Here is a 27,100-nt window from a genome sequence, read left to right as displayed (position 1 = left end):
AAGACAGATACTACACTTGTTTAATGGGAAATTATTGCACAATTCAGTAACAACCTACATAAAGGAATAGTAACTGACAGATGCATAGGGATTACCGTGCCAGGTAAAGCTAGTGGTGCCCATAGTTTGGTACCTTTTGTCCTAGAAATAGACGGTTCTAGATGTCTCTGCATCTGGAACCTCATCATTTAGTAAAAACAGCCAGCTCTGTGACAGTCCCTCTGCAGTGTTTGTCATTCAAGGAAAATAGAGAACAGGCTTTTCAGGAGAGACAGGCATTGTTTCACATCACTGCCAGTTCTGGGGCACCATCAGCCTGAGGCTTCTGGCTGCTTACGTCTATCACTGTCTTTGCACATCCATTAGGGGCTCATACATCTTCCCTTCAGTTTTATATCTAAGGTTCTCAGAGGTGTCATGCCTCACTTTAAGGAGCTAGCAGGGCATGCCAAAAGTTCCGGGCATCTAACAGGCTTCCTTCTTTGCTTCTGTGCCCTCTCTGAACATCTTTCACATCATGCATTTTGAGCTTGCTGATACATCTCAACTTTCACCTTGGTAGAATAATGGGCCATTACGTCATTCTGCTGGAGTTTTAAAATATATTTAAATATTTCATTAAAGAAACTGTTAATGGCTCTGGTTTTTAAAAAGATGTCTAAGATGGAAAAAAAAATCAAATGGGAGATGGCAAAAACACTGTTGGACCATATACAATGTCAGTATCAGTTGCCTCACCGAGGTCTTTTCACAGAACAGCTCATAAGCAATTTTTTTTTTTTGCAAGCTCAAAGATGAGACGGCATTTGGGGAAGACTGTCTCCCTCTCTTGCACAGCTTGAGGTAAAGAATGAGGCATTCTGCAACATGTAGTTCCAACTCTGCCTTAAACGTGCAGCAAGCTCTGCTGTTGCCAGCTATGGGGGGAAAGCGAGCGTGTGTGGAGGTGTGGGTGGGCAAGGGGAGAAATTTCATTTTGAGGGCTGATCTCCAAACAAGCTAAGAAATGTGAGCCTAATATTCTAATTCCAAGGGGACTCTTGACACTGCATAGTAAAATTGCTTATCAAATTACAATCAAGAAAAAAATCAGGGGATAGACACTATTCAGCTTGCAGCAATTGGGGAAAAAAAAGGCTGAATTCTAATCATTTGAATAGCAGCATTAGTCTTCTTTTACTATGTGAGAATAAAATTAGCTTATCACCGATATCATTATTAATGTATGAAATGAGGCAGAAATACAATTTGGTTCCTAACACCCCTTCTGCCCCGCCACCTCATCCCCCAAAGAGAGAGAATAACCTAGAAGCAAAACAGCTTTGCATAAGGGCTCTCACACAGGCAGCTGTGACAGATTTCATTGCTACAGTAGTAAAATGTAAATGACTTATAAATTATCTTAATTCCAAGGTGGGGCATTGCGTAAATAGTATTGCATTTATTGTTTTCCCAGTTACATCGAAACGTAAAAAGACATGTCCAATATCAGCAATACTGTTTATTACTCTAATCAGAAATGGGAAATATATTTTCAGCTACTCTAAACCTTATGTGTTCTTTTATTATGCATGAGCAGCTATTACTACTGTTCACTCATATTCGTCTCTTAAGGTAGTCATGTTGCAATCCCTGCCTTTTGAATGTTTTCAAATATATAAAACAACTTTTTTGCATAAAAGGATGTTCCGCAGACATAATTAAGTATTGAAATTTACATTTTTATGAATATAACATCTTCATACATCAGATGAATCCATTGTAAAAATTTTCACTTTCTCATTAAAGCCAGCACAAAAGAATTTTATTTTACAACACTGAACACATCTTATACCCTTGAACGTGAGCTGCCCCGAATTGTGTTAAGACCTTTTTCTCCATTCTCATTTTCACACTCAATAAGCCACTACTGTTTCAGTCCAAAAGGGATCAGTCAGTAAAGCTGTATCATGAAACTAGCTGTAGAGCCTAATCAGAGTCTTTAAAACTCATTTATATTTAGCCAATTGTTCACAAATCTAGCTGCAAGTGCTGCTCAAGACGTGACCTCTTTTTCGAGTATAATTTGGGAACACATAATCAGATTTATGAAAAGGACACAGTTTAAAAATATTTTTCCTGTTATGTTATCCATATTATGTTATAGACACTAAAAGTAAAATCTGTAAATACCCAAATGCCTTCTATTTTCATGTATAGATTTGTGTTTTCCCTACAGGTAGATATTTAATTATTAACATAAGACTTTTCATTAACATTCAAACAATAATAAATGATTAATAAAACTCTTCAAATTACAAATCTAGCTCATAGCAAATTTGCTGATCCATCAGTTTGTCTTGATAGAGTCTTAAAGTAACACAGCCATCTAAACGGGTAGAGTTTTTTTCCTGTCATCTCCTCAGATCCATGATAAGGAAAGAAAATACGAACTTTTTTCTTTTTCGTCCTCCCTCAAACGCTGGGGCAGCACTCCGCTCGAGTGGATGTAAAGCCAAAGGCATCAAAGGGGGTTGCTCGGTACGGCAAAGTTCAGGCAATGAACTCCTGCGATGGAACAAGTCCCTCACCTTCCACATCGTTTGTCAGCCAGGACCGATGGTGCTGCTGATGAGGAAGGGCACTCAGGGTTGTCAGGACGGTGTCTGTTGTGACACGGATCACCAGGACTGTTGATTACTGTTCGAAAAGCACATGTGGCCAGGTCCAAAGGAGGAGTTCAATGCCTACCATGACCCTGTGACTTAGGCCAGGAAAACATTGTCCCCAAAAGTCTGCAGAAGCCAGGGATCTAAGGATGGAGTGACATCATTTTGGCAATAAAATGTTTAAAAATAAAGGACTAAGCCCAATCCAGTTAAAAGGATAAGGCCCGTAACTCTGGTGTGAGGAGATATTTTGAACTATACTCTGGAGTTAGACCCCAAAGTGCCTGTTTCTCAGAAGACACATCCTTTGGATGTGGCCTGGTTGGACAGCCCAGTGTGCAGTGTACATTTGGGGCACAGAATATCTAAATCTACCACTGCCTCAGGACACCTGCATCCACATATCCACCAAAGCACCACTGCAACCAGACCACGAGATCAAGCACCACATGCTCTTACCCAACTTGTTTAGACGTATTAACTGTTTCCTGGGGAAGAGACAAGAAATTAGACTGGTCTTTCCTTGGAGAATGTCTTAGCACAAGCCTCCTTTGTCACGCTGTTTCTTCAGTCTCATACCCAGAAGCATTTGTAGTTGCTTCCCAAGTGGACCGGCTGTACCAGGGAGGGACGGAGAGCATCACAGCCTGCAGTGCTGGCTAGGGCAAGCTTAGAGATGCCAGCGGGTGGGGTGTAAAGTCCTTTACATTTCTGACATCTCTGACAGAGGAGTGATCTGACCACCAGGTTATTGGAATAAGAAAAGGGGGCAGGGGAGGTACTCGGGCAAAAATACAAAATAAAGTATTACCTTTACTTCAGCTAAAACCAGTAAGTGGTTTTCCACTGACTTCAACCACAACCAAGCAAGCAAAGGCTTTAAAAAAGCAGCTGGAGGGGAAAAAAAAAAAAAAGAAAAAAAAAAAAGGAACATCACATCATACAAAGGACATCTTGGCTACTGTCATAACCATCATACAACGTAAATGTTAACCCTACATTTTTCATCAGCAGGTGAGACTCAGTAGTGAGAAATTAGCTTACTGGCACATCACCACAGACACAGAGCTTTGCTTCTGAACACTTTTTTGGTAGAATAAACATCTCAGTCAGTTGAAGTCAGGCCTCAACAACTTGCAGACAATTTTTTATGTATTCAAAGCAAATTAACAGAGATTTACATACTTGTTTTTAACTGCGGCTTCTCTTCAATTGCCAAACGGATGTTCTACTTTATTTCTTCTTTTGTTTCTGCCAGAAATAAAATTAAAACGCTGAGCACAATCCATTACTGCTTGTTGAAAGGAACCAAGTGAGCTCAGCTCTATTGGCTGCCTCCTCCTACCATCTAGTGGCACCTGAAGGACACTGCTCGCTCTTGACTTAAAAGAGTTAAGTGGAAAATGATAACAAACGTACACTTTTGAAAATAAAAACATATACTTTTGAAAAGATAAATGTATCTGGAGAAGAAATACTTCATTTTCAAATGGAAAAGTAGTTTTCATACATGAACTATTTATGGGAGAATAGAAGAGCTTCAATGGTTTAAATTACTAATGTCAGAGAAAAGCTCTGCATCCTGTGGTCTGGTGAAGAGTAAGTCAGGTTTGTTGATTGAATTCTGACCTTTTTTTTTCCTTTTTTTTTTTTTTTTTTTTGTGGTAGCACTTGGATTCGAAAGCCGAAGAATGAAACTATTCTATTCAGTATCCTACAGCAACACCTATTAGAAACACACTTGGTTTGCTATTTACCTGGATATTTAAATGACACAACAAAAAATAAAAGATACTATCAAAAGTAAAGAATAATAGGAAGCCTATAGTTTCCTTTCTGATTATATAGTTTCATTAAGTGCTTTTGGTGTGCCATTTTGCAACAGATGCTTATGTTTCATTTAAGGAAAAAAGACTTTATAAGTCAATGCAGAAGGAATTTCAGGCTTGGGATGTTTTCAATCAAAAGGCATGTTCTGACTGATTATATGACTGAGCAAACATGAATCATATCAAATGCTTTCTGTTCTTTGAACTGAGTTTTGTTGTCACAGAGTGCTGTTTTTTGTGAATTAGACCACAAATAAAAGCAATTTTTTAACACATTCTTAAAAAGGTATATTTCTTCCTTCCCACTTGCAGCAAATTGACAGAATGTCGAATGTCAGCATCCAGGATATATTTTTCTTCTGTTCTTTTAAACATGTGCTATTCAGTATTCCAGTCATATTGACAAGTTCTCAACATATTTTCCAGGGTGGAAAAATCCCCATAAGGTGGACCGCTCCTGAAGCTATAGCTTACCGGAAGTTCTCTTCGGCAAGCGACGCATGGAGCTATGGGATTGTAATGTGGGAGGTGATGTCCTACGGTGAACGGCCATACTGGGAGATGTCCAACCAGGATGTAAGTACCACCTGTGACTAATCTGCCAGCTGTTGAAATGTTCCTTGAAAATGATTGTCAATCCCTGCCCCGCTTTGCTTTCTTATTCACTTCCTACGCTGGAACTTCAACTTATTTAAATCAGCATAACTCTGTCAGCTTCCATGGGACAGTTAATTTATGCAGCCTGAAGACTTGACCCTCTATAACCAAAACCTTGACTGGCTTCCTCCCAAGGATTAAAAACTTATTACAAAGAGTCACAGCAGCTTTCCAGGTTCTAATGCTGGCTATACGGGGCTTTCATCCAAATCCTTGGGAATCTGCATCAGATATGCAAGTTGATGCAGTTCTCAGTTAAGCTGTACAGCAAAACTTGAGGGAATACTGGAACTATTCTGATGATGAATTTGGCCCATTATCTCCAGTACAGCCTGACAGTACCCTTCAATGGGCATACATGGTTAAATTCTAGAAGAGTTAAGCTGCCATGAGAAATGTATTTGCCAATTCTCCTTTCTGAGAATTAAATGCATTCTATTTACCTTAAAAACTACATACAGGCTTAACCGCAGTGCAGGACAATAATCCTCCCTCATAACAAAGTTATGTTTTCCTCTGACTTCTTTCTGCAAAAGATGTGGCCAAGTGAGCTTTCCCAATTAAAAAAAAAAAAACAACACGTTTGCTTTTAGTAAAATTGTTCTAGAAAATGAAGAGTGGGAAAGGGGAAATGTTTTTTTTCTTCACCACAGTTTAAATTTTCAGTAATTCTCATTTGATGGATCCCCATGACAGCTCAAACTGGTATACTCATTCTTCACACCAGCCATCAATCTCTGTGTCAAAATGCAGAATATCAGCCAGCCCATCTTAACCTCTCTCATATATGTGCCTAGAATACCTCTGCATTGGTTCTGAAGAGCTGACAAGACTTTTCCCAGATGGCTGGTTTTATATTGTTGCTAAGGTATTCAGCTGTTCAAGTCTGGTTGCTTGTTAAGGCTGATCAGTCATTTGGGGATAAGGATCTGAGAGAGCTTTTCATTAAAAAAACATCATTTCAGAGTGTTTCAGAAAGAAAAGGTAAAAAAAAGCCAAGCAAACCCACCCAAAACAGAAAAGACCAGCAGAACTAGTAAAGCCTTATTTCCTTTGGTTTTGTACTCTACAGCCTCACCAGTGCTATAATCTTACTTCTCTCCAGCATTTCTCTTCTGAGTCTACCCTTTGAAATTAAACCAGCTGTCCTGTAGATCGTTCTCCCCTGACAATGCTACGGCTTCCATCCCCTCTCCACACATCCACCTGCAAGCAACCCACCTCCCTGCTGCTCCTTAATTACCACCAGGTATGGTACGGTTCATGCTGTGCCTACTTTTGAGCTACATTTATGTTGATTGACCAAGGCAGTGGTGGCTGGTTGCCCAGCTGAAAGGAACAAGCAACCACTCAGCTGAGATAGACCTTTTCTCTTCAGTGGGAACGTTATTTTGATACTATCTGAACTATAAACACATCGTGGATCTACTGTGAAATAAGCAGGTAAACCCAGTAGGCTCAATTCTGTTTCCCACAGGTAGCAATCTGTTGGCATCTGAGATGCCCTAGAGTAACAAAGATCTCCACGTGCGGCTGACACAGGACATGCAGGAGACCTGAGACCTTCTGGAACAACAGCTAAAGGCCAGGCAGGATACCCTAGGGAGTCTAAAATTTGACACCTAAGCTTAGACAACTGAATTAAGGCTATTTTTCCCCTAGGTCACAGTGTGAAATCATCCGTGTATAGATTTCTCATATATTTAAGTCTCTGTCCTACAGCAACTTTATGCCTCTGCCCAGCTTCTGAGTCTTACACAACTTCTTTAAGTGAGCCGATGGGTTCAAAGTTAACCAAAAAGAATGAAAAAGCAGATTCCAGCTAAAAATATGAGTACCTGATCCTCAGTACCTTGACTGAACTGAGAGCCATTTACCAGCTCCTGAACTGCCACAGCTTACAAGCACCAATTTAAGGCAAAACTGCCATTGCTTTCCTTAAAAAAGCCACATTGTGAGTTGTGGTGATTTAGGAGCTGATTGCTAAGGAGCTGGGACATCGCTTCAGCCTTGCAATAGCAGAGGGTGCTATTCTTGAGCTAATTTTCTGTTCAGAGGCAAAGCTGAACACAGCCATGGCAATATCAGCCCCTTCATCATTACCATGCTGTCGCAAAACCTGATTACTCTGCACTGTACGGAATGTACTTGGTATCAAAATGCACGTATAGCCTCAAGTTTTCTGCCTTCCCAAACTAAAAGATGCAACGGTTAGTTTCACTGGGAGCCTTCATTTAACGGGAGACAGAACAGAACAAGAAACTGGGGAAAAGGTATCAGCAAATCACAGAATCACACAACTGCTGAGGTTGAGGGAGCTTTTAAGATTGTCTAGTTCAGTCCCCCTGCTCGAGCAGGGTCAATTAAAGCAGTTCGCTCAGAGCCGTCTCCGATCAGGTTTTGAACATCTCCAAGGATGGAGACCCTACAGCCTCTCTGGGCAGCCTGTGCCAGTGCTCGGTCACATGCACAATAGAAAAGCATTTTCTTATGTTTTGATGGAATTCCATGTTTTTCAGTTTGTGCCCCAACGGAGCACAAACTTGTCCACTCAACGCCCTCTGAGCTGTAAGTACAATGTCCACGCATGCCTTGACAAGCAAGGCTCACTGGGCAGTTTCTTTTTCCATCCCACCCCCATTAGCACTGCCTGATTGAGGGACTGCACTGTCATAAATGCAGCATCGGCTCACAGTCCTTTCTGCGGTTGGCCCTGGCACATCCCCTGAGCATATCATGGGCAGTGCTCTTTTGCCTGGTTTTCCTCACTGTATAGTTGGTATTTCATTTCTCCGTTCCCTCTGCAGCACCGCATTCATGGCTGGTGTTTTTAAGAGATGAAAGAAGCCCGTGAAGCCAGGGACACTTCAGAACGAAGCCAGCCCTACCGTGGTGCCTGGATTCTGTTCGGTGCCAGTGCTTCCAGCTGCAATGGCATCTCTCTGTAACTCTGCTCCTGCCCCTCACCTTGCCACATGGCTTATCTAGCTGTGGGTGACGGGCAGCTGGCACTGACTGCAGTCCAAGGAGGTGGGAGGGAAAGAGATGCTTTTTTGCTGTATCATTGTGTAGGGTTTGTGTGGCAAAGTTTTGGTAGTGGGGGGCTACAGGGGCGGCTTCTGTGAGAAGCTGCCAGGAGCTTTCCCCGTGTCTGATGGAGCCAACGCCATCGGCTCCCAGACGGGCCCAACACTGGCCAAGGCCGAGCCCAGCAGCGATGGAGGCAGCACCTCGGGGACAGTGCATTTAGACAGGGGAAAAAAGTGCTCTGCGACAGCAATTTCAGCCAAAGCACGGGGTGAGGCCGTGCGAGAGCCCCAGCCCCGCAGCCCCCCAGGCCGGGGCAGGAGGAGGCCGGGGGGCTCCAGGCGCCGCAGCAGAGACCCCCCGGCAGCCCCTGGAGAAGCCCCCGGCCAGGCGGGCTGTGCCCCCAGCCCATGGAGCCCCCGGGGGAGCAGCTCCCCCCCGCAGCCCGGGCAGGACCCCCCCGGGGCAGGGGGTGCCCGCAGGGGGCTGTGACCCGCGGGCAGCGGCGCTGGGGCAGCTCCTGGCAGGGCCCGTGGCCCCGCGGGGAGAGGAGCCCAGGCTGGGGACCCCACGGGGACCCCCCTGGGGCCGGCTGGGCCTGGGGGGCTGCGCCCTGGCAGGGCCCCGGGCTGGGGCAGGGGCAGGGGGCGAGGAGCCCCCCCATGGGGGGCAGGGGCGGCAGGGACAGCTGTGAGGGACTGACCCCAGCCCCGGCCCGGCCCGGCGCTGCTGGGGGGAGGGGGAGAGACACCGGGGGTGAGGGTGGGCCCGGGAGGATGGGAGGGTGGGGGGAAGGTGTCTGTAAGATTTAGTTTTATTTCTCATTAGCCTACTCTGATTTGATTGGTAAAAAATTACATTAATTTTTCTTCAAATCTGTGCTGCCCATGCTGGTAACTGGTGACTGACCCCTACCCTGCCCTCACCCCGACCCAGGAGCCTGTCACTGTATTTTCTCTCCCCTGCCCAGCTGAGGAGAGCAGCGACTGGTGGGCACCTGGCATCCGGCCAGGGTCAGCCCACCTCAACCATCATGTCCCACGGTCACAGGATCTTGTGCTCCATCATGGGGAATTCCAGTCTTTCTTCCAGTTGTGAGTGATTTCACCTGGTGTTGTGTCAACTCTCTATGAGGAGCCCAACTGCCGTCATCTCTTTTTACCTCTGTAATCATAACCCTTCTCCTCACACCAGCTCTGCCACCAGACCACCTCTTGACTCTCCCAGTGCTAACTACCACTAACTGGGAATGGGAGGAGACAGAGGCTTTCTATCACGTCCATTCGGCCCCACTATTCACCTCCTGGGAAGAGGGTTTGAAGGGCTGGTGGGACCCTCACATAGAATTCAAGTTGCCAGGTGAGAGCAGTGCACAACCCAGACCTTCATTCCAGCTGCCTCTCCCTTTGTTTGAGGCTGGCTTCAGCCCGTCCTCTTCCCCCCTATCAGACCCTACACCGTACCTATTCGAGGCCACGCCAGCAGTGAGAATTCATAAAGCCACCCCTCCATTTAGAGTATGTTAAATAATCTGCTACAGCATGAAGACAGCCACACTTAATTACTCCTACATCCAAAGTGGAGCTATCTGTTAATACAGAATAATGATGTGGGCCCTATGGATGCTGCTAACGCTAACGATGCTGACGGGCAGGGGAGGGGGGGCTTTCTCTGCAGTTCAGCAAGGCACAGCACAAAGGACTCTTTTTCCCTGGAGCCTTACCCACAGGCTTTCAGTGCCAAAATGTTAACAGTGAGCACCTGTGACCTTTTAAATATGTTCAGTGACTCTAAATGTCATGGGGAAATTTCAAGTTATTAGACGTATTGTAAAGCTTACTTTGCTGGGTATCAGGACATTCCTTTTAGTACAGTAAATTACCCTGAATTCACATAAGCTTATTTTGCAGAAATAATAGGACCTTCCCAAAAGTCAGTGACACTGTACATGTGGCAGGGAAGGTAACGGAGAGGGGCACGCACTAAAAAGATTCATAAAAGACACATTATGCAAACAACAGTTAATAAGGTCTTACATAAGTAGTCAGGGGTTCTGCAAGAACAAAATGTCTGGCGACGTTAACAGAACAACGCTTACCGTGTTTTGATCATAATAAAGGTCTTCTCTAGCTAGTGATAAAATATTTATTGAACTGGGTGGGTTTTTGTGAAGTACCAAAAGTTTTCAGAGTATAAATTCCACAGAGCAAGGTTTTGGGGTTTTGTTTGTTGGGGTTTTTTTTGCATTTCATCTTACAAATTGCTTTTCTAATTAAACAACTTTGGGAAATTAATTCACTTTTCTAGACCATGGCTGAGTGACGTTTTGAGCGGCTGCCAGTTACATGCTCATTGCTTACATGCATAACATTGAAGCCAACGATACACCCAGCCCTACCCAAAGGGAGGCGATGCTGGGAGAGGCAAGGTCACGGCTGTCTGGTGCGGGTATTTGCCATGTCAGCACACCTTGCGGTCAGTTGGCTCAAGAGTAGGGCTGAGCTAAGTCTACCGAGGGTCTCTTGTCTGACCCCTCACTCACAGCAATCGAATCACAAGGAGCCAGCACAGGCAGCACACAGCCCAAGCCGATGCGATGAGAAGTGTTAAACGGATACCAGCCACCTAAATAAACCCAGTCTGGTTTTCAGAGACTAGCGCTGTTCACAAGTACCTGTCAGGTCAGCGCAAGCCAGAGAGACCGAACACCTCTGCAAATCTAGCATCCTCTATTTATATTCCTAAGCAGGGATTTGGAAGCTGACCTTTAGGCAACCAGGTTTGAAAATGCCTCTCATGATTATTTTTTTATTTATTTATTTACTGTACGTGGTATAATGTAGAGGTTTAAAAATGTTGTTAACTTTGAGAAATGTTCTTGTTTAAGTAAATAACCATTTTATTATTGTGGCAAGTCACTTCCGACCTGTGTTGGTGCTGATTAATGCACTTCTTAGATGTGCGGCAGGCACCAGAGGTGTCCATTAATTAGGGCTGCTGCACAGTCTGTCGTGTCTTATTGCTTAATTAATAAACATTAGCTAAGATATTGAACTTTCCAAGGAAAGTAGTGTACTGATGAACAGATTGTGCTAAGAGCCTGGCTTGCTAATGCTCAAGTGAGGGAAGGAAGATTTATATTCCGTGCATTTGGTTTGTAGAACAGCTGTGAGTGAAGTCTACTGGGACACCTGTTAGAGGCCACTGTATAAATCAGTGCATGTTGCAGAACTAGAGTATTAAAATATATATATATATTTAATAGATTGTAATCAATATGCAAGAAATCTACTAGCAAACAAAGTCCTTACATTTATGAAGGTTTCTTGTAATAGTAAAAAAAACACCTTACTATAATATAGTTCTTTCAACCCACAGATATCAAAACACTTGGCAGGCACCTGGGATTGGCTCTGTACCATGAGGCATGAGCAGCTGCCTTTCCCTCCTGGTAGATTTTTCAGATGACAGCAGGACACAGGGACAACGTCCCCCTGGACTTTTGTCTGTCTCAGTCTCATTAAAAAATCTGTCAGTTAACTTTGGAAAGCAAAAATCTGTTACTGCTAATAATGAAACTATCAGAAAGATTACAGCTTAATTTTCCGATGCCATTTTTGCCAATTTCAAATTATTTTGAAAGTAAACATACATAAAATTTTGGTATCATAATTAATATTTAATATTAACCCTGTCTTCAACCTTTACAGCTACATCTAACATCAAACAAAAATGATAAAATGTATTTAACAGTGTCCAGTGTTACATATCATCTGTCTACAAAAATAGATAAAAAGAATGGTGCCCTTTATAAAAATAAAAAACATGGAAAGTTATCTATGTTAACTGTAAAAAATATTCCCTTTCCCTTACAGCTTATATTCTTACTTGCCAAAAAGCATTAGTTGTAAAAATACACCCTGCCCACTTTATTCACCTTAATGCTGACCCACAAGACCTTCTAATGAGTTTTAAACATACTCATCGCCAAAAAGAAACTACAGCCTTTTTCTCAGCGTTTGATGGCAGCACAGAACACACGCATATTTTCCTCCTTTTGACACCCATCAAGTGTTCATCAGGAGACCAGAACTAGAGAGCAGTAATCAGGTTTTTTTTGTTAGCAGACTCAGGGCTTCGTTTGTGTAGAACCTAAACTGATGTTACTGTTCCTTCAGGCTGAAATAGATGGGACATTGATTTGCCAAGGTGCAAGGAGTTACGCCGATTGCTAGAGCTGTTGCTATATCCTTCTTGTAGATAGAGATGTTTAGACCATTTCACGATTAATGTGGTGCTTCTTCAACCTTAAACTGGCAAGGGAAAAGGCATTTAAAAGATGTTAACGTGTATAATCTTTATGTATTATATAAGATATAATTTTGTATTGCCAAGAAAAATGTAATACTTCTTCCCTTTTAGGTATATGGATATCTAATTCTGCTGTTCAGAGATAGGTGCTATGCAAGTAGCAAAGTGGGAGCTGAAATAAATATATAAATAAATTAGGAACTAAAAAGCTCTAATTCTTCCTTTGAGACTTGATTCCCATTGCAGTATTAGACACTTATCACATCTTTACTCTTGCTTCTTAGACTCTGAAAATAATACTTGCCTCACAAGGGATACTAATGAGGCGATATTTGCAGTTTATTTATAAATGTGCTGATATTAATGAGAAATTATAATTATCCCAGTACCAGCTGGCATTTCTCTTCATACTGAAATGTTCCTTTTAAAGAAGACAGGAAACAAAATGCACTGTAACTTATTTTTCAAAGATATTGTAAAATAGAATGTGTCAGAGAAAATATAATGTCTGGAAAATTGTGGTTGCTTTGGGGGTTTTTTCCTGAATAAATTATTTCAGAAAAAAACCTCATCAGCTCTCTATTGTTGTGTCGAGCAAATGTTCTACATCTCATCAAAGTAGAGAAGCTTTCCCTTTGCTTTAAAAACAAAATACATTTCACAAAGTCATCATTTGCCACAGGTACAGTTAAATGTAAAGACGATGATAGCTGCAGTTCTGGGGATTGCCTCATCAGTGACAAGTGTCACCTAAGCTATACCCCACACCGTAACCAGTCCCTACGTTTTGTGAAGCCACTTTCCACAAACTGCTTGAGACGCATGAGGTTTGACAGTTTCATAAATAAAATTTCATGCACGTGGAGCTGAATTTCTCACCCATCCTGAGTCTGTAACAGGAGCGATCAGGGGGGCAGATTCATCGTTAGGAGGCAAGGCTCTGGAGGAAATTTTTCCCTGGCAGCCTGATGGTATTTTTTCCTATAGCAGCCATTTCAGCAACCCGGATTTTGGCCTGTTGAAGGAAATCCCAGGGAGATAAACAAGTAGCCGGAAAGGCAGGTGGAAGGATTAACATACTGATATATTATTTACTGCTAGGCACCACTGCTGTGTGTGTGCAGCCAGTCCCGGCTGCAGTATGTGATCTGTCAATACTCACAGGGGCATAAAATTCAGATATCCCAGTGGCAAGTAATGCTGCCTTCGGAGTAGCCTGTACTTCCCTGTGCTGTTGCTGATGGATTTTAAACTTACCCCATGCAAAACCAATTCCCTGCTGTGCTGCAAACGCTTGTTTTTCATGCATAGGAGTTTTTGCCAGGATACAGGAGGGATACACATTGTAGGACCAAGTCACCTCATTTTATAAAACTCAGACACCCAGCTGCGTACAGCTACAAGAGTCTTGTTCCATTTTCTACCATGCCATGAAGGGGAGCTAAGGTCCTAACATAGCTTCATTACTCTTATTTATTTGCATAATGTTTGCAGCATAAGCATTAGGCATTGCTAAGCAGAGCCAACAACATTAATTCAAAATTCAAAAAGAGAATGAGGATATACTCCAGGATAGTAAGATTGACTATAATGAAGCTACAGCCAGTGCTATAAAACATTGATTTGCTGTAAACAGTTCAATGTACCTCCTTCCAGCTGCATTAGTACGTCTGCAGCATGTACATACATCTGTGTGAAAATGATAAATGTCTCCTTAAAGCAGAGCAGGTATAAATGCATTAGGTATGTTTCTCATAAGTGCACCGTGTTATTATAAATATTGTGTTCAATCATTTGTATTTTAGAGGACATTTAGCATGGATTGGATTTTTATGGGGAAGGGTTATGTGTGTGGTAGGGTTGGTCTTTTTCCTAGCTTTGTTTTTTGATCAACCACTCACTATCTTTCCATGCTTTTATATACAAGAAATCCTATGTTATGACCCCCCATTGCCACCACTACACATTGCAGAACCTAGGTTTTTTTCCTCATTTTTTAATCTTACATAGAATTAATCCAGCCAGCTTTTCATGGACCTTACCTACTTTTGCTAGCTCCTGTCATCCAGGGCTGCTAATGTCCTTTTCAGCCAATGTTTTTTGTTACTTACTAAAAACAAGCCTCTCTCCAGCTCTGATCAAATGTAATTTTTCATGCGTGTGATTTACCTGTGACATCAGTTCTGTCTCTTTCCAAATCCTGACCAAACACATTTTCCACATCTGCTGAATCTGGAAGTTGTACTCACTTTAGGGTATATGACAACACCGTAATTTTGTTAACTTTCGTTTAGTCATAAACAGCTTGGACATCCAGATTTCTGAGAGAGGCTGTGCAAAATAATGTTGTGCTTCGCTGTAACTCAGTGTGCGGGACAGTGCCTGAATTAATCGTACTCTTAACAATCAGCAGAAACATAATATCACCAGGTAAATTCACCAGGCGCTGCAATGTGCATTTGTAGTGCTTGACTGTACTGTGACACTGCCACACGGTAACACTTTGTCAGGATGCAAACATTAGAGCATCCCCGCATGCAGTGGCCATCCAAGGCTAGTTTGTGGCCCTGTGACCCCATTCAGTACAACATCAACCTGAAGTGGGTGAAAAAGATAGTGATACTAGTCCTTTCCTCCCCTCCTCTTTTCTTGGCCGTTTGAAGAAGGTGGCCAGAAAGCCTAAAGAAGCGCCTGCCATGTTTCACATGCCTACAAAATACTTGGTGTCTGCTCTGGTCACACTCCTGCCAGTCCCAATTCCCTGAGTGAAGCCCCAGCAATGTATAAAGTGAGGGTGGCTGTGCCGTTAATTGTTATTACTGGTTTCTAATTGTCAACTTTAAGCTGCCTTTTGACATTTAACTCCAATGCCCAGTAATCATATGCATGGTATTTCTTTAGGTTATACTGTCTATTGAAGAAGGCTACAGGCTTCCAGCTCCCATGGGCTGCCCAGCTTCTCTTCACCAACTAATGCTTCACTGCTGGCAAAAGGAGAGGAACCACCGTCCAAAATTTAGTGACATCGTCAGCTTCCTAGACAAACTGATCCGCAATCCGAGCACCCTTCATACGCTAGTGGAGGACGTACTTGTGTAAGACTCTTTTGGGTACTTATTTTTTGGTATAACAGATGGTGGCTGTTGCTAGATGTTTTAGAGAGAGGCACAAAGGTCTGAATTCACAAAATTACGGGGATTCAAATAACTTTATCTCCCTTTTGATGTTTGCTTTATTGTCAATACACTGCTGTAGAAGGATTTTTTCTCTCAAATCATGCAGATTATATTAAGCATTTTTCTTTTTTTAATTTTTTTGTCTGAGTTCTGTTTGTGCGTTATCTATCCTTAATCTTTGTGAATCTTTGTTCCTTTTTTTTTTTTTTTGTGCATCTCCTATGTGCTTGTTTTCTCTTTGTAATTTATTTTCTCTATTCAACAGCCTGTGTCTCCATCTGACAGTGCTCAAGCAATTTCTGAACTGCCTTGGAGTAATTTCCTGCAGAAAGTTGTCTTAGCTTGTTAGATCTTTATTTATCTGCAGAAGAATGACAACAGTGACCAAATAAGAGATTATGTTATTACCATCCTACAAAAAAATTCTTGATGGCATTGCCCAAAGTTTTTTGCATTAATGATATTACAGAAATGAATGCAGTCACAGGAGAAGTAAAGCTCTGGTGGAAGGATTTGTCAATGTTTGTAGGCTTAGTGATCCAAGCTCACCCTGGATACTAGCTGAAATCAGTGAAGGTGCAGGTGGCCTCGGTCTCTTCATTAGCTGAAATTCACCTTAAGATAAAGGTGTTTTCATGGAGGCCCTCCGGGTTTATAAGGGGTTCTCAAGACCCACGTGGGTCTTGCTGAGAACCTCAGTGGGTTAAGAGGGGGAGTGTATGTTTTTTTGGGAAGGGCTGAGCAACAAGGCAAAGACTGAGGCTGAATGGAGAGATTACTGGGAAAACCTACAATTAGGGCTACAGCCATTTCATCTACTACAAGTTAGTGGATTTAACGCCCATCCACTAGTTAGTGGCCTCTGTGTGTATTCACATATAAATATAGATATGACTTGCTACTTGTACTTGGGTCACTTTATTTAACATCAGAGTGATGCATTTTTATCTTTTCTTATTTTAAAACATTAGTTAAGATCTAAAAACTTAAGCCTGTTTTCTTGCAGTCAAGCTCTGACCAAGCTTGTCTGCTTGGAAAAGTTTTTCCGTTCATTTGGGAATGCTTGATGCAGTCAATCTGCATGATTACTGTGTACTATTAACTTACGAGGTCAGCAGTTATTCTATGGAATTGTACAATCATGGAATAATTCAGGTTGGAAAGGACCTTGGAAGGTCTTTAACTGTGGTTTCTACTTAATAGTGTTCTCCTGTCTTTCAGTTTTTCTTCCAATCATTTTGATAATAGGAATGACAATCAGTTTGTTTAGTGTATTTGAATATGTGGTGTTGAAACTCAGTATGTTAAGATAATAGGTTGTGTTGCTTTCTACATTACACGTAAGTCATGTTCCATCAGTTAATGTTGGCTGGCTTTTTCTGTCTAAATTTTCATTTTAAATAAATTATATCTTTCTCCTAAAGGCTATCATAAAGCTTTTATAAACAGCAATGTGTTTTTTCTGCATTCTGTTCCTACAGTTTCTCTACACAAAATGTACAAAGTTGTGAGCCCTCACCAGTGTGGTACACTTCAGAAGACTGGAAATATATGCCCCAAAATTGGATTTCTTTTTTTCCCTGCCCATCTTTCAACTTCAGTTGTGATAATATTAGGGAAAAGAACTGAACCAGAAATGTGACTAAATTAGCTCCTTCAGTTATATTTGCTAGTTTACATTAATCTATGTAAAAGCAAAGATGTAAAATTTTATTCCTTTTGCTTCTTTTAGGGTTATTTTTAGGGTTTGAACATTGTAATCAAAATGTTCCCATTGCATAATGGTATAGCAATAAGGAGCTATTTGTGTTTTTTTTATAGATAAACATTAAAACTATCTTGCAGTGTTTTAATATTTTTAAATTGTATCTCATGTTAAATTTTGTTTGTCCTCTACTTTGACTACTGTATTTACAAATTACTATCATCCTGAATACATAAGATCTGTAAAGAAACACCCTGTGGGAACAAAAATAAGAGCAGTGGGAGATGTCTGCTCCTTGGTTTGTTACTCAGCTGCGGTGCTCAAAACCACGAAGTCTTGTTTAAGTAGTGCAACTTGGCAGACTGACGTGATTTATAAGTTTTACACAATGGGTTAGAGAGATCCTCCGTTAAGATCTGACCTTGCAGCTCAGGTTTCTCTCTCCTTCTGCCTTTTAATAAAAACAATGTCTACCAGAGTAAATTGAGCATCGTGTTTTGTACTGCTTTGGTAACCTTTGCATTTTGTTTTTGCAGAATGCCAGATTCACCTGGTGAAGTTTCAGAATATCCTTTGTTTGTTTCAGTCAGTGACTGGCTGGACTCCATAAAAATGGGTCAGTATAAAAATAACTTCATGGCAGCAGGTTTCACAACTTTGGATATGGTTTCAAGAATGAATATTGAGTAAGTATGTCATCTATTATCCCTATAGTGACTAATCAATGTGAAATGGCTTCGGTGCTGCAGTGATGTAATTATCATGTTGTATGGAACAGTGCTTTCATTTCCTTTCCTACCTAAGCTAATAAAAGACAAATACTTCTTTTTTTTACCAAAATAACATAGGAAAATGATATGATTAAGAGACCCAGAACTGATAGTTTCATTCTATGACCACACCAAACACTACCAAAGATCAGGCAGTGAGCATCCTTAAATGTTTCTTGAAGAATCAGTTCTGATCTAGATCACTGAGATCAGTGGCAAAAATCTTTTCTTACTTTGCTACGAACATCATCAAGCCAATGTCAGTCCCCAAAAGGAAGTTGTTCCACACCTTGATGCCCTTCTTCAACCACCTCTGATACCACTCTATCATTTTTTAAATTAAAGGCCTGCACCCAGTATGTAACAGTTTGGGAAAACTATGGATATTAATATGGTAGCATAATGACATGATCTGTTTGGTTCTCTGTGCCCTTCCCATGAATTCCTAATCTTTTATTTGATGTTGGGACTGTCTGTATTAATAATGGTAACAGTCAGTCAAGATTCAATCATTTTACATTTTTCTTACTACCCTGAACGATTCAGTCTCACCAACTGACTTTTTCCATGTCTGTTCTCACCTGTTTTCCCAGACCATTTACTGATTTGTTGAACAATAACGTTTGATGTTACCCCAGCATAGGTGCCTGCAGACTTCTATTTGATGATAACATTGTAAAACTTGACAATTTAGTCCTAACCTCTCTTTAAACCCATTATTTAGTCGGGTTTAGTTTAAAGACCTTCTTATGCTATAGCTCCTTATTTTCTTTGTAAAGCTTTGATAAGGAATATAAATCTTTTGGAAATCCACATGGGGTGTATGTATCAAATGAATCGCCTTCATCCATGTGTATGCTAACTCCTCCATCGGAAACAAGTAACTTTATAAAACAGGCTTCTCTTTGCAAAAGCCATGGAGACTCAAGTACATAATTTATCCAAGCATCCAATAAACCTGTACTTTACTGTAGTTTCTATTATGCCCTGCAATGATCTGAGTCACAGATCTGTGGTTCCCCAGGTGTCCCCTGGAAACTTTTTATTTTTGTCCCATATCACTCTCCATGCTTCTGACACCAAAAAAATTGGTGTCACATGGCACACAACTGATAACTTCTTCTCTCACATCTCTGTTAGTAGTTCCACTGTTTCATCCTTAAGCTCTTTTTATACTCTTGGTCTGAAGAGGGGTTGTTGCTTGTTTTTTCAGTTTGTCCTATCACCTCTCCTGCAGTCACTTCAACTTCAGACAGATTCTCTGGCAAGTCCCCCATAAAGGTTCTGGCACGGGAGTCACTTCAATTTGTTCCACAGTGAATGTCAACTCAAGTAACTGGTTTAGTCTTCCAACACTGGCCAGTCTTTCCATGCTCTTTTATACCCAATTCATTATTAGACTCCACAGACACTCTGGCAGGTTTCTTGTACCCAGTGACTTTGCAAAAAGGTGTATTATGAGTTTTATTATTGTGTCCTTTTTCTAGTAGTTCCTGAAGTTCTTTTTTAACCTGTCTCACTGTGCTTTTACAGATAATCTGTCTAAGGTTATTGTCCTTTCTACTTCCTCTCTTTAGATACTACTTCAGCTTTTTGAAAGATTCCTTCTTTCTTCAAATAACCTTTGTTACCCTAGGTCTGCGGCTTCTTTCTGAGCTTTATCCGGCCTTCCTTGATAAGTGCTAAGCGTTGTTCTTGCATTTCTAATGCCACTCCTCCCTGCAAAGGTTTATTCTTTTAGCTGACCTTTTTTAGCTTCTAAGATGCTCAATATTTTTTGCATAGTCCCTGCTGACCTTAAGTGTTGTGTATCATCCCCCATGCAGATGTTAAGCCTAAGTACATAATAGTTGCTGCTATCCAGTGCCTCTTCATCTGGGGGATACAGAGGGAGGTATCTTGAACTGCAGATCTGAAAGTCATAAAGGTCATGCCTCATCCCGTGAGCTCCTTTACTAGCTAGATCGTCACACAATTTTTGAGGATATCTAACCAGGCAGTGTCTATGCTACATCCCAGGGTGGGATTTGCACAACTGACAAGGCATATCTGAAGCTTCCTGCCCTCGCCATCTCTGTGATCTGTCTCAGCATCTTGCAGCTGGTGGTGTTTAGAGAACAACTCAAGTAGTAGATTGTGCTGGATGCTGAGGGTGTTGACTTCATTCCTGCCAAACAGTTAAGCTCTGCGGGTGAACCACCCACTCTGGGGTGCAGGTCTAGATGAGATGAAGGGAAACCAGGAGGGAAATCTGGGTCAAGCCGGGTGATTCTCTGCTATTCTGATCTTTAGACCATCTCTCCCTACCATTCCCCAAATCCCCAGAAGCACACCCTCTTTTGTTTCCACCTCAAGACTACAAGAGTGAGTGTATCAGCCCCATTCCTTTGCAAGTGTGAGTGGGAAACATTTGCTACTGACACATTACCAAAAACGGGCCGTTAGAACCCACCTCTCAGATTCTTCCTTGAGACTTGGAAAAATTACTTGACTATTGTTATCAAAAAAGATACCAGTTCCCTAACTACAAAATATTTTTTAATTCTTAAATGGCTGTCTTTAAAATTTTGAATCGACAGTTGCAGAAAACTGAAACATTTGCAGCTTTCTTATATGTCCCCGTCAGGAAGATAAACTGTCCTGAAGAAGAGCAATTCATCATATATTTATCCTCTTTTGTGTACAAGGGGCTTTACTATGCTTGCTTCCAAGATGAAACTTTTTATCTTGCAGTGACATTAGAAGAATTGGAGTTGTACTCATTGGACACCAGAGACGAATAGTCAGCAGTTTACAGACTTTGCGGTTACACATGATGCACATACAGGAGAAAGGATTTCATGTATGAAAGTACTAGAATCAACTGTGTTTTGTGCCTCAGCATTTCTAAAATGGAAAAATATTCTCATTCTTCCCTTCTGCTCTTCCCAACTTCAAGAACTGCAGTCTCCTGTTCAGACTTAAAAAGTACTTCTATGTTAATGCTTCCAAACTGGAATTTTTAATCACACTGCATAGCTCCTCCGCCAGTTATCTGCCGATCAAATCCTGTCCTACTGCAAGACTCTTGCTACACATTGATGAATAACTCAGCATGGATGTGTAACTTTGTATAACAGTATTTGGGAAACTTTCATGAACTTACTTGAAAGTAGTAATCTATTTGGCCTGGTGTGGCTTCTTTATCGATGTATTTAGAGTTTGCTGGTAGATCAAAAAGTATTTGACTTCTTTCATGTTCTGTGACCATGTAACTTCCAATACCAAATGTGCAATCAAAAAGAAGTTTGACATAAATATTTATTTTATCTCTTGATTAAATCCAAATGTATGGGTCCTACAGTTATATTACTTTGTAACAGTTTGAATGCTGGTAAGCTGGTGCCTCAAAACATTAGTATTGTTTGCAGAAATGACTGATGATTTTATGTAGTGAGTTTTCAGTATGTGAATAATTGGGAGGATAGTGAGAGAAATCTGTTCAAAATCTTAAGGTCCTTGAGTTTGAGTTACTTTAGCACTCGACACTTTTTATGCGTTAGATTTGAGATTAGGTTGGAAAACTTGTTCATCCTTGGGATTGTTCACCACCCTAGTCCTTGGTTTGGGGTTTTGGGGGTTGTTTTTGGGGGAGGGGGGGTGTTTGTTTGGTTTGGGTTTGGGTTTATTTTTTTGTAGTACTCAGCATTTGCTTCTACTACGTGGCAAATATTCACTGGAAAACTGATTGTAACTTTTCCATAACCACACGTAAAACATGGTTGTCAGCTGTATCATGGCCACATAGACTTCAGAAAGCTTTCTGTTCCAAAAATGCTGGCCTCTGCTGCTTGAACTAAGCATAATTGGGTAGTAGACCTTAGAGGGCCAGCCATCAGTGGGGCGATGTGCTTATTCCCATGGGAGCAGGCTGGCCATATCATCCTCCAGTTGAGTGCAGTGATACAACCACCAACTAATGCTGGAAGTTACATGCTGCGGTATTCAGTTATCTTGTACATAGGCAGAAAAGGAGATGTAGGACAGCAGTGTAATAATATGTTGCCTTGAATCTACTTCTAACTGCTTTTAGGAGTAAAAAGCAGACTGCTGAAATGGAGCTCTGGTTACTACGGGCTAGATCTTCATTTAGTACAGATATCTAAATGACATCAAAGACAATTACCTTTAGAACCCTTCAATAGCCATATTTACATGCAAGAAAATGTCTGCAAAGGCCTAACATAATGTTTGTACCTCTCTAGGACTTACAGCTTTCATGTTTTATTCAGATAACTTACACAGACATGCTGGGCTACATTTCCAAACTTTTGCATGGGATATGCGCTACTGGGAACAGGGGAAAGAGCGCATGTCTGCATGCTTTAGAAGTCACACGCAGATCTACATGCATGTCACATGTAAACAGGGTGCAGATACTTTTGTTGATTTATACATAGTTTGGAGGACGTTTTTGAGTTATGTGGCATTCCAATATACTCGAGCATTACAACTCTTCCATTAAATCGTACGTTTGGGTAATTAGTATAATATATGTGTATATCAAAATGAACTACTTTATGTAATCATAATGATATTTACTGCTTAATTTACACCTTGTAAATCAAAATGTATTTCCTAACTCTTGGGAAAGGCTGCCATTGTATACCAGTGGCAAAGAAAGAAAATCAGAAAACAACTCAGAAAGGATTATGCTTCCAACCAGTTCACAGAGTAGAACACGCTAGGCCTGATTCACTGTTGTCACTTTATGTTGGAATAACTGTGTTAATTTAAGTGAGGTAACAGTAGTGCACTAAGTAAATTTTCCTTTCTTTCATTAAAAAAAAAAAAAAAGAAAGATTTAACTGAGGAGCAAGTTTTCTAAAGATCAGGATTCACCAGTGTTCTACAATGCCAATTTGATGAGCTTGTTCAAAGAGGGGCAGTTCCAGTCCTATTCTGGCTACAAAGGTAATTTTGCCAGCATGAAGTAGTCCCGCTGAACAGGATTGTACAAGCACGTGTGTTTTACAGGATCACAGGCCTTTAGAGGGGACAAAAAGCATTGTTCTTGTTCTGTGACTGTCACTTGAAAAATTCTGCCCGAATTCCACATCTGAATAATTTTTTGGTAAAGGTTCTCTTATGGTCTTTTAAAAAATACTATCATCACAGAGTAATTTAAAAGTTGATTTTCCTTTATCCATTTTGTTATCCATTTTGCCTGTCATTGCTTCCGTGGCCAACAACGTGACATCTGTGGAAGGAGCCTCTCTCACAATTAAATACGTTACTGAGGAGGTATGAGTCTGTTATTTGTTAATGGGGTTTCAAAATTGCTCATAACTAATCCAAACCATGTATGTGCACTTTTAAATTGTACTTTGCAGTTTTTTCATTCCTGGTAGTGAGAACGCAGAGCAGCATGTTTTGTGAACGCAACCTGGATACATCTCATGGAAATTAATTTACAAATTTATCTCACTACTGAAAATATATTTTCAATAGAAAAAATATAATATTAACACATTTATTAATCAGATATATTTTTTATATAAACAAGAGTTTGGGTAACCAGAAAGGAAAGAACAAGGGATTCTTTGGGTGAAAACATTTATGAAAAACATTGTAAATCCAGGATTTTGTGGGTTTATATGGCTTGGGGTTTTGTTGTTGTTGTGGTGCAGTATGACACTTTTATAATAGTTATCTGGATCAGTTTTACATTTTTCCCATTTTGGAAACATTTTATTTGCTTTTGCTCTGGTTCCAAGCCTACTCTCAGTTGGTTTATTTTGGGTGGTGTCCTAATTTTTTCATTTAAAAACAAACAAAAAACCAACAGGTGTGACTTTTCAAGTGTGAGCTTAATTCTGTGCAGGCCACAAATGTATATGAGTAACTTTCTTTGTTACAGGGGATACTTTCTTCAGGTGAAAATTAGCTCTATTTGGTTATCCTGCATATTGCAGTGTGCAATTTAGTTTAAGAAATTTAAGCATATCTAGTAGGCTGTTTTTGAGAATCCATCCCACATTGCAGAGTGCTTCATGACTAAAAGTACTCATTGAAAGTTCACAAAATAAAGTGTGCATGATATGCAAGCAAAAAAAAAAAAAAAAAAGGCATCAAAATGTGGATGCAAGGAAATAGTTCTAAGTTATTTACAAGTAATATCCGTGTGTACATTTTTCTCACAGACTTGACTGTCATTAACCTAGAATAAAATCCATCCATCTGTACTTCTACCACTACTTGTGTATCACTTAAGCCTCCAAAACAAAGCTTAGGGGAGGGCCTTGACTGCTGAGCAGGACCAGGTAGCATCTCTTTGGCCAACAAGTGCGCTGCCCCAGCTGTCCATCATGTGCCAATCACAGTGCTTCCAAAGTTGACTGACAAGCAACTTGATGTCCATGCAACCAAGTGGGATGGTCATCTAACATGGAAAACATGTCGGTCATCCTTACTCAAGCTATCCCTGCTTGTCAATCAGAGCCCTGGGAACTACTGGGAGGAATTCTTCTCACCTAGTTTCAGAGGTCTGCATTTGAGATAGTCAACCAAGGTTCCCTTTTAATCAATGAAAGGAAGTGGATCCTTGTAGAATGTGAGTCATCTGACAAATGTAATTACTTACTTCTGGATTAGATGAATTGTGCCAAAGAAGCCCATTTCTTTGCATTCAAAGACAGCAAAATGACTAGCTCAAATCCAGGTATCTGCGCTTAGTCAGATGAATCTCATGCACTGATTGTATCTAGTCCTTATGCTGCACCTGTGAAAAAAAGAGAGGATCTTGTCCATAATGCTGGCGTTAAAATTGAACAAATAACAGCAAAAAGTTTAGTAGATTTTGCTCATGAGTTGTTTGCACATTGGACTTACTGAGAAGCAATAGGACTCCATGAGGTGTAAGGAAGAGCACTGAGCTACATAGTTGAAATTTTTCTGAAACAAAAGTTACCCTGCTTGTTTCCTATGAATGTAAATTCAGTGTGTGTCCAATAAAAGCTTAGACACATAGCTATGCTTTAAGACACCAGCCAAGATTTTCTGGCATAAGGCAATCCTTTAATTGCAAATAGTGCACCCAACAATAAATTCAAATAAATCATTTGCTCTGGAAAAGCATTCTGTGTCCAAAATTGCGTTAGGTGGATTATTCTGACATGGAACTGATAGACTGTAGTACTTTGATTTTTCTGTAATTTAAGACTGACTATCCATTTTCCATTTTTTTTATATTATGAGCCTAATACGGGACCCCATTAATTTATTTTTCAATGCAGATTCATACAGGATCCAAAGGTGGGTCATAAGTAACATACAGACACCCTTTATTCAGATGCAGTAGAGATTTACTACATGGACTAGCTGGGACCGTGGAAGTACATAGTAAGACTGTATTAACCACAGCAAATTCCATGTTAGGATGACCCCACGGGACATCAGCCACCAAGGTAAAGCAGCACAGAACATACTTTAACTTGTATTGAAGACCAGTTGCTAAAATTCAGCTAGTTCCATGGCAAACTGAAGTGTGTGTTTAGTTAACTGAGCTGATGGAACGGTTCTATGGGACATGTTCTGGCAGCTGAGAATTTCTCTTATGAGCACAGGGTACCTCTAACTACCCCATAATGAGCTCAGTCTCTCTTGGAATATGTCCTGCAGAGAGTGGAAAGGAGGACTCACTTCTAATCCAGTCCAACACATCTTTTAGAGTAACAAAAGTCAGAGACATAATAAAAAGTCTGTTTTCCATTGCAACTTCTAGGAAATGTATTAAAAATAGAGGTATTTCACTTATGGCATTTGCACATGATTGAAAAGCACTGTATTCTGTTAAGCAGTTTTCTTCCAGAATAGTCTTGTTTACCAACTGTAGTTGATCATTCCTGAATAAATGGCAAAGATAATAATCTTTTTTTTTTTTTCTTCTTATAATGGTACTGTTATTATTATTTTGAGAGTGAGGGGAAGATCTGTTGGGCTGGGCTAACAGTAGGACAGTAGTCTTGAAATCTCCTGGAGAGACAAATGAATCAGCACTGAAAAGGAAAAAAAATCCCTAAAGCCTACAATATGGTGAAGAAGGAACAGCTATCCATATTGTACTAAGGAGCTCTAATGTAAAACAAGAGAGTTAGATAAGACAGTTGCATGCACTTACAGCTCACAAATATTTTCTACCATCATATACTGTAATTAGTAGTGCACGCTGCCTATCCAGTGCTATGGTTGTATATAGTTCCTCAGATTATAGACCAGAATATGTTGAGCACATTATGGATACAAAATATTTGTCTATATGTACATAAAGAATTGTAAATATGATGTATATCATAATGTCTGAGATTTTTCAAACCTACAGAATTAATTACCTAACTGTCAATAATGCTAATGGGGTTGATCCACTCCATTGGCTTTTAAAATTTTTAACGGCATGTACTGTATGTGTAAAGGACTTCCCAAACTTCCTTGACTTGTTATCTGGAAATGGACAGCCTCTCTTTTCCTCCACAGGCAGACAAAACCATTTTCAAACTGGCTTACACAAAACTGCATGGTCAGCTGGTGCTGACCCTTCTACCACCACCACACCAAACCCCTTTCTATTGATTTGCTTCTTTACAACTAGTTACTCCAGAAATCGTCAGTGATCATAAGGGAGAAGCAAGGTGCCCGTGAGCCAGCATATCTAGTAAGATGTAGTCTGTGCTATAAAAAGTTTGAGTCCCTCTGCTGAAGTCTCCAAGATGTTTAAACAGTATATAAACTATTTTATTTTAAATAGCCATTTATAGACACTTAAGAGGTTAAAATGAGACAAATTTTCAAGGCGCTCTGAGTAAGGATATGCCAGCGTATAGTATAAAAAGATATGCTATGTTTTAGAGAGGAAAACCAACAAAAATGGTTGATGACAAAGCATGAGGTTAAAAAATGGATTAGAGTTCAAATATATTTCCATATTTTATACATTAAATAA

The 27,100-nt window shown here is 40.6% G+C and overlaps 1 protein-coding gene across 2 annotated transcripts in view; it reads left to right on the top strand.

The window, feature by feature from the left end:
* EPHA6 (EPH receptor A6) overlaps positions 1-21,713 on the top strand; it is a 513,385-nt gene extending 491,672 nt beyond the window's left edge. For both annotated transcript variants that reach the window (XM_055703220.1, XM_055703219.1), the window contains 4 exons: positions 4,904-5,053; positions 15,374-15,567; positions 17,890-18,039; positions 20,857-21,713. In XM_055703220.1, coding sequence (XP_055559195.1) covers positions 4,904-5,053; positions 15,374-15,567; positions 17,890-18,039; positions 20,857-20,971 — 609 coding nt within the window. In that variant the 3' untranslated portion in view covers positions 20,972-21,713. The remainder of the gene's footprint in view (positions 1-4,903; positions 5,054-15,373; positions 15,568-17,889; positions 18,040-20,856) is intronic.
* The last annotated feature ends 5,387 nt before the right edge of the window (positions 21,714-27,100 follow it).

The sequence above is a fragment of the Falco cherrug genome, chromosome 2 (assembly GCF_023634085.1).
Source record: "Falco cherrug isolate bFalChe1 chromosome 2, bFalChe1.pri, whole genome shotgun sequence".
NCBI lineage: Eukaryota > Metazoa > Chordata > Aves > Falconiformes > Falconidae > Falco > Falco cherrug.
The sequence above is the reverse complement of the archived record's forward strand: the minus strand, read 5'-3'. Positions and strand labels throughout refer to the sequence as shown.